At 36.1% G+C, this 7866-nt stretch overlaps 1 protein-coding gene across 1 annotated transcript; it reads left to right on the top strand.

Annotated features, from left to right (window-relative positions):
- Positions 1–583: 583 nt before the first annotated feature.
- Positions 584–6843, top strand: LOC132306893 (uncharacterized). Its single transcript, XM_059804479.1, has 2 exons — positions 584–1280; positions 5893–6843. Exons 1-2 carry the CDS (start codon positions 811–813, stop codon positions 6539–6541), a joined length of 1119 nt encoding a protein of 372 aa, XP_059660462.1. The 5' UTR covers positions 584–810; the 3' UTR covers positions 6542–6843.
- Positions 6844–7866: the final 1023 nt, after the last annotated feature.

Here is a 7866-nt window from a genome sequence, read left to right on the forward strand (position 1 = left end):
TTGGGGGTTAGTGATTATGGAGGTTGGGGGCGGTGGTGACTGGTTGTTGGTGTGTGTGTATATATATAAGTATATATAAAGAGAGATAAAAAGGGTAATTTGGTCATTTAAATTTTTAATATTTTATAATTAAAATTAATAAAATAGTGAAGGGTAAAGTAGACTTTTCACATGATTTAAGGCTCTGTTTGGGGTGCAAATTTCACACGGGGGTGTGTTTGTCAAAAAATAAATCAACTTTCCTTTGCTTGGCCTTTCCCCAACCTTATGGTTGTCTTTGTGCTTTACCTTATTATTTATATTACATGTCTGTTATATTTTTTCGAATTTTGGTGTATTGTTGTGTCAAGACTTTTATCGCAGACATGATGTGTCCGGCTATTACTATTCTTTGGCAAGGAGATTCAGACCAAATTTGATTACTTATGTGCTTTATACTGTAATACAAATATTTTTTAAGTTTTTCTGTTTTTTATTTTTTTTCTTCCATTTACCACACAAAAAAAAGAGAGAAAGAATGAATTTTTTTTTTGCACTTGATAATGGTGATATATATCTCTCTGTGTGAATTCTTTCATGAATATTGAATATATAATTATTACTTTGAATCTTCAAAGCTACTCGTATTGTTCACACAATATATATTTATATATATATATATGGAATATCTAACCTAAATCTGTTTTTTTTGCAAAATTTAAAATTGCAAATGTATTATTCAAATAATTGTGATATTGGAGGAAATTAAATTGAAGATGGAAATTAACATCAAAGAGAGAAAGATCAGGAAGAAGGAGAGACAAGACGAAGATGGAAGAGAAGGCATTAGCACGACAGCAGCAGCAGCAGCAGCAAATGTTGGTTCAACATCATCAACAACAACAACAGTTCCTACTCTTACAACAACAGATCCAACAACACCACAAACAACAACAACAACAAGCAATCTCTCGTTTCCCTTCCAATATCGACGCTCATCTCCGACCTCAAGGACTTCTTCACCGTCCCATCATCAACCCGCAACAGCAACAGAATTCAAACCCCAACCCCAACCTTATCCCTAATCAACAGCAACAGCAACAACATAACCCTCCTAATTCAAATCCTCCTCATCCTCCTCAACATCAACAATTGCAGCAACAGAAGGTCAATCATCGACCCCCACCAAACCAGAACCAGAACCAGGCTCCGGAGCTCCAGATGGCTTACCAGGATGCCTGGCGAGTCTGTCATCCCGACTTCAAACACCCTTTCTCTTCCCTCGAAGACGCTTGTGAGAGGTAATTTTCTTTCATTCTTTCTTGACAAGTATGTATTTTTAATCCATTAAGGTTTTCCACAATTCAATTTTGTCTGTACTGTGCATTGCATATTCTCCTCTTCGTTTCCTTATTTAGACACATCCACATACTAATATCGTTCATCATCACGTCCTTCTCGTAATTTCTTGCTGGTGCATTTTCTACAGCGACATCTCTCATCCAAAATACTGCATTTATGCACTCCAATTTCAAGGGATTCTCTATCCTCTCAAAATAATCTTTTATGCACCACAATTATTCTTTTTCCTTGGATAAGTGACAGTTTGATTGGACTTTACTCTGGAATATTTTTATATAAACAAACATAGCTGACTATGTTTTTCAATAATTTATTTTCATATTAGTTTGTTACGTACCTGTGCAAGTTTAATGATTCATTGATTGACTTTGAGAAACTACAAAACAAGCAAACATGCCAAGTTCTTAACCAATGTTTTAGATTTTTTTTTCCCCTTGTAAGTTGAAGTCTCTTATTAGTTCAACAGAACAAGGAGGTTCTTGTGCTGAGTCTGCTGATGTCGTTGTCTCCCAAGGTCTCTAATTAGTTCAACAGAACAAGGAGGTTATCTTGCTGAGTGTTCTGATGTGGTTGTCTCTCTAAGTCTTGATACTTGTCCTTATCTCGATTCAATGGGTTGCTTCCACAAGGATTGTCTTTTTGGGATGCGGTAAGGGCAATAAATTGTGGCTACATGGGTAGAAAGACACTGCTGTTGTTGCACAATGGTGACAAGTTTCTACAATAAAGTTTATTGCAATCCTACTTTTTGCTTCTACACATCAATGGAATTATCCATTGACTGGTAGTTGATTAAGGTAAAGGTTTGTCTACTGTATATTGCCACGCCATAGTGACATATGTCATCTGGGTGTTAAACAATGTCTCTCTGAGTTAGGCTGAGGTGTGTTCAGAACTCGAGGATAGGTTCAACGAACCTTGGACTTCAGCCATCTAGTCAAATACCTCGTAAGAGCCCATAGGCTATTGTTTGTAAAGATGCCCACAATCAAATATAACGATGAGCCACCTCCCATGCAATGGAAGCTTCTCAAGTCTTGTTAACGTGCATTAGATCTTTGATTTTCAAGTGAGGCTTATATGTAAAGAGTCCTTGCAATAACCTTCAAATGAGGTTTATTTAAGAAGAGGAAGTTTTTTGGGTTATTTTTAGATACACCAATAGAGAAGTGAATAAGGCTAATTTGTAGAGAGGAGATTCCCGTAATGTATTTGGCAACTTTGAGGGTTGTTTGTAGGGAAGAGTGCTCGCAAATTTATGACTTTTTGAAAGTTTGTAGCCAAACCCAATAAATGCACAAGAAGACTAAGGATTGTTTGTAGTGAAAGGGATTGCACGATTGGAGAAATGGGCGATCAAGCTCAGATGAATGTAATAAGCCTGTTTCAGATATTAGGCGATGAATCGAGTTAGATAAGAAAGTCAACGATAGATGTTGTGTTTAGCTAGATGAGGCAAATGTTGTGCCTTGTAACTGACACTTGTCAAATTAGGATGTCACTTGGATGTCGTGTGTATCATGTCATCGACACTTGTCAACTATTCTTATTGAACTCGGGCATGAGTATCGGGTGGCTATGTGTCGAGGTCTTGGACCTCTCCGAATTTTAAATCTTAGGATGTGAGGAAATCTGTCAAAAAATTGGATATGGGTACGTAGATACGTTCTAGGCGTTGAAAATCATTATATGTTATTATACGATCTAATGTATGATGTGATTGTTCTTTAAAGAAATACTCAATTAGAATTAAAATTAAATGGACTTTGGTAAACAGAGGAGATTTCTATCCATCTCACAACTAGGAAACCTTTCTCACTGATCAAATTTGAGTTTTTTATTGTTCTTTCAGTATAAATTTAGGTATGTGGTGGACACATTCCATACCCATATCTATGTTGTGTTATGTTGACATGGGTACGTGACAAGGAGTAGGAGATTCCATGTAACATAGCCTGTCAAAATAAGATGTCATTTTAGCGTCACGTGTACCTACAGTACCTAGCATTCACATGGCTACATAAATTGTAGGCTTCTATCAAGTCTTCAAAATGCTGCTGGATGTTGTGTGGATGGTATTTTATTTATACACCGTATTTGTTTCAATGAATTTATTTTTGCATGACAATGCATTTTTTTATTTTATTTTTTCTTTAGGTAAATACTCACAGACACACTTATGCACCCCCACAATTGGGCTTGAATCCTCACCACTCCTTTGAGGAGAAGAGGTTATACCATTTGGACTAATGGCTTGGTAGTATGACAATGCATTTTCATTTCTTATTGTTCTTTTGGGAACATTAACTTTTGCTTATATGTTGTGAAATCCTGAAAATTCACTTGTCATCTTACCGTATGGTTTTCTTGGTTCAATTATCCAAAGGAAACAAGCAGCGGTTTGTTATTGGCCTATTTTATTAAAGCCATTCCAACTACAAAGAACTATAATTCAACGATAAAGACTTCAAGTATGAAGTTCAAATCTTGTTTTCTAGAATATATTTCGTCATGGATTTGATTTTGTAAAATGTACACAAAGTTATACTGTCATGTTTCCAGATACATCTAAGGTTTTATAGTGAGAGTATTCATGAGTTGTACTTATGTAAATGTATTACTTTTCATTGTGGCAGCCTTTGAAGGTGTTTCTTCCCTCAAGGGGTGATAAATATCTATGATGATTGAGGACATTAATAACAGTTCAATGTTAAATTGATTTTATTTAGTGGTTGATATGTTTATTTATGAAAACAGAAGAGGCAGCAAAAAGAATAACTGTTGCAAATTATTTTTAGTGTCATGGGATTGTAAATATGTCGTGATCTTTTTCCAAATATGGGATAGAAAGGCATATTTTTGAGCTTTTTATTTGTTTTATATATGTATATATGTCTTGGTAGTAACTCATAGGTGAGGCAGCCCAATTTTATGTCAGTGTGACAATTGCTATGGACGTTATCTTAAACCTACCTATGTGAGCATAAATTACCTCAACCTTGCTCTGATCCTTGTGCTGGGAGTCTGGAAGGGCCTAGAAAAATTGTTGGGACTGGGCCCCACTGGGTAAAAAGAAGAGGACTTCTGAGCTTAAATTTATAGAACATCAGTAATCTTCAATCTATACATTGAAGAAATAGAATTAGATTTCCTAAAATATAGCATAAAAAGATAAAAAAAATAAATAAAAAGGAAAAATACTAATGACAGAGATTTGGGTACCATTTGGGGGGCTTTTTTGGGACCCCAAAATGGGCTTATCGACCCAAGAAGTCCTTCCTCAAATAAAATGAATGTTTGGCGAGTTTCCTTAAATGGAAGTCCAACCATTTAAATGTCCGTTTCCCTGAAGCTGTCAAACTTACTTCTGAGATAGCACATTAAGTAATAAATATTTTATTAACAATTTAGGCTATCTATTATTTTGTATTATCCATATTAACTTTATATCTGCATTTAAGTTGGTAATTTGTACCTCTCTCCACATTCTCTCTCAAAACTTAGCATTCAGTCTCTGTACCTTTTCTCCTAAGATTTTATCATTATCATTTACATCATGATTGATTAAAATCCCAATCCTCAATACTCAGTTGACTGTAAAACCAAGGAACCCCTCCACAGCCCTTACAGATGAACTAATCAACCCCAATGAAAGAAAAATCCAGAGAGTTAACTGTTGCACAATTTGCAAGGAGGGTCGTAGCCACCAGCATAGTCGCTGAAGAACAGAGGCACCACCCTCTGCAATAGGGATACTACCAAACTTTCGCTCCTTGTGCTGTTGTGCCTTCTAAAGGTAAAATTCGTGATGTTTTGATGTAACAAAGTATCTAAATAAAATTACATAGAGAGCACTTGGACAAAATTCAGTGTGTTTAAAGAGAGATGAAAGGGGTTGGGATTTGGAGATTAGTATTGGTGTGAATAAGAGTGTTAGAATTTTACTTTAACCATAACTTAATAGCACTTGTTTCACTTAAATATTGTTGCTTCTGCTCTTGGTTCAAATAAGTTTTTCTACAAGTTCTTGAATTTTTGTTGCTTGTTGCATGTGCAAAGGGGACTAAATTTATTTTGGAATTATTTATTGGAGGAGCTATGGGTTTAATTGGTGCACTGAGTTCATTGTGTCATTTTGGATAGCTTTTACACTGTTTTGGAAAGTTTGCACAATTATTATTATTTTCGGAAGTTGACTTTGCATAATTATTAATCCTAATATTATAACATTTTTAAAGCTGCAGAATCTAGAAATTTCATTTTTTTTTTATTTTCAGAATTTGTATGGTCAGAAAGACTTCAGGGAAGAATGGTTCTCACTGGCTGGTAGAATGTTTTGTAATAAGATCCTTAACATCCTAAGATGGGATCGTATTGCTTAGCTTATGACTTGAATACATGGCACCTATTTCTCATATGAATCATTTCCACGTGGAAAAGAAATATAAAATTCAAAACGGAAGATCTTACTACAATAAATTTTTCCGGGGACATTAATAGAATATGATTTGCTTCAATACTAATTGATTTTTTACTTCAAATTTTCTGCAGGCTACTGCCTTATCATGTGGTGGCAGACTATGAAGCAGAAGAGGATGATAGAATCCTTGATTCTGACACAACGGGCCAGATGGTGTCTCGCTCCCAGCAATGGGACCACAACATTGCTGCCAAAGTTGCAGAGTTCATGGTCACATTTGAGAAGCAGGCTCTTGCCTTCAATATAATTTCCCGCAAGCGTACTGTTGGTGAATTCCGGTCAGAGGAGAGGTTGATGATTGAGCAGGCTCTCCTACAAGAAGAGAGGAGAGCTGTGTTCGAAGTGAGGGCAGAAATGGAGTCAAGGGAGAAGGCTGGCAGAGAGGCTCATGAGGCTAAGTTGAGAATGGCAGCAGCGATGGTTCAGGCAGAGCAAGCTCGGGTGGGGTCACAGGCTCATGCAGAGATGATGGCTCGAGCTCCAATTCGAGCGAGTGCACTTGGGTCTCAAGGCAATGATGTTGGGATTGGTGATGACATGTCTGAACAGGATGAAGGAGTTAATAATGATGAAATGATTAATGGATGGGGAAACAATATGCAGAGAGATGAGAAAGAGCCATCTGAGGATTTCTTGAATGATGAGGAGACGGAAAATGGAGACACAGGCATGCAGAATGAGTGGCATGAAGTGGGAGAGTTCGATTTAAATACAAGATAAACCTCGAAATGGTGTTTAGGAGAGCTCATGGTATGGACAATCAAAGAAGTTTGGGCTGTAAGTTGATATGGGTGAAGTGGGTAGATAATCTTTAAAATGGATAGGTAAAATGTTGCCATTTCATGGATAGGACAGTAATAATAGTGGCATGTCTACCACCAAGTTGACACCCATGCATGGGTCTGTAAGTCTGTTGTCGAAACATGTTCATAAATCAAGACTCTACTTGGGCTTTCCAATGAGAACTTTGATTTGCATTATTTTTTGTATTCACATTGCAGTTCTTCTCTTGTTTAAGTAAAGCTCAGTTTTAACAAGTGGTAGGGGAAAATGTAGTGGCAACTGCCAAGAATACTGTGTGTGTGTGTGTGTGTGTGTGTGTCTCACTATTCCCTAATATAGATTGGTGGTTGCACTAGGACGATGAATCCATATGCAGACTGAATAGAACCCATTAGGCTCCCGTTTCTCTCACACAAAACAAACAAATACGGTTGAACTTTATTAAATTTTCTTTTCTTCTTTTGTGATGAAATCACAAGGTCAATCTAACTTATCAATTACAGAAACAGAGTTAATTTCTTGTTGAGGTTCATAAAGGAGTGTGAATCAATGTTTAATACGGAATAATAGTGATGGAACTTGTACTCTTTTTTTTTCTTTTCTTTTTTCTCACACTTAATTATCTTAATATCAGGCTGAGTCATTCTTCTGACCAGCGTCCGAATGCAAGGAAATACACAACAAACTAATGAACTATTAGCCCAGTGGTAACGGTCAATTCACAAAAGTGTGTGCCATGCCATTTGAGTACAGACTTTCTATTATTAAGTGTTTGTAAAAGAACGAAAATTTACAAAAGTGTGTGCCATGCCATTTGAGTAGAGATTTTCTATTATTTAGTGTTTGTAAAAGAAAGAAAGAAAAAATGTTCATGAACTAATGACTTGTAAGCGTAGATCACATAGAAATACAACAAGTATAGAAGGAAATTGATACTAAACTAAAATATGATTGAAGAATGAAATCAGTAAGCATATACAGTTCATTTCAAGAGGCAAATAATGCTCAGCTGTGGTCTGAAGAATCTGAACCAAAAAACACACCACCATGTAATTTCGAATCTATACCATGACCTGTTAGCTTTGTTCGTGTACACGTTTGTAAACATATTTTTACAATTTACTGGTAGTGCAGGATAGCATTCTTCAGCACTCCAATTTCATTTTCGCAAAAGATGTTGTCACATCTATCGCTTCCTTTATCTGTGTTATTTCAGTTCCCTGAAATAAAAGAAAGCAAAAAAATTATCAACTAACTAAAGG

This window comes from Cornus florida, unplaced genomic scaffold, assembly GCF_030987335.1.
Source record: "Cornus florida cultivar Cherokee Brave unplaced genomic scaffold, ASM3098733v1 CherokeeBrave_3.0.0_Hap2_Chr05, whole genome shotgun sequence".
Lineage (NCBI taxonomy): Eukaryota > Viridiplantae > Streptophyta > Magnoliopsida > Cornales > Cornaceae > Cornus > Cornus florida.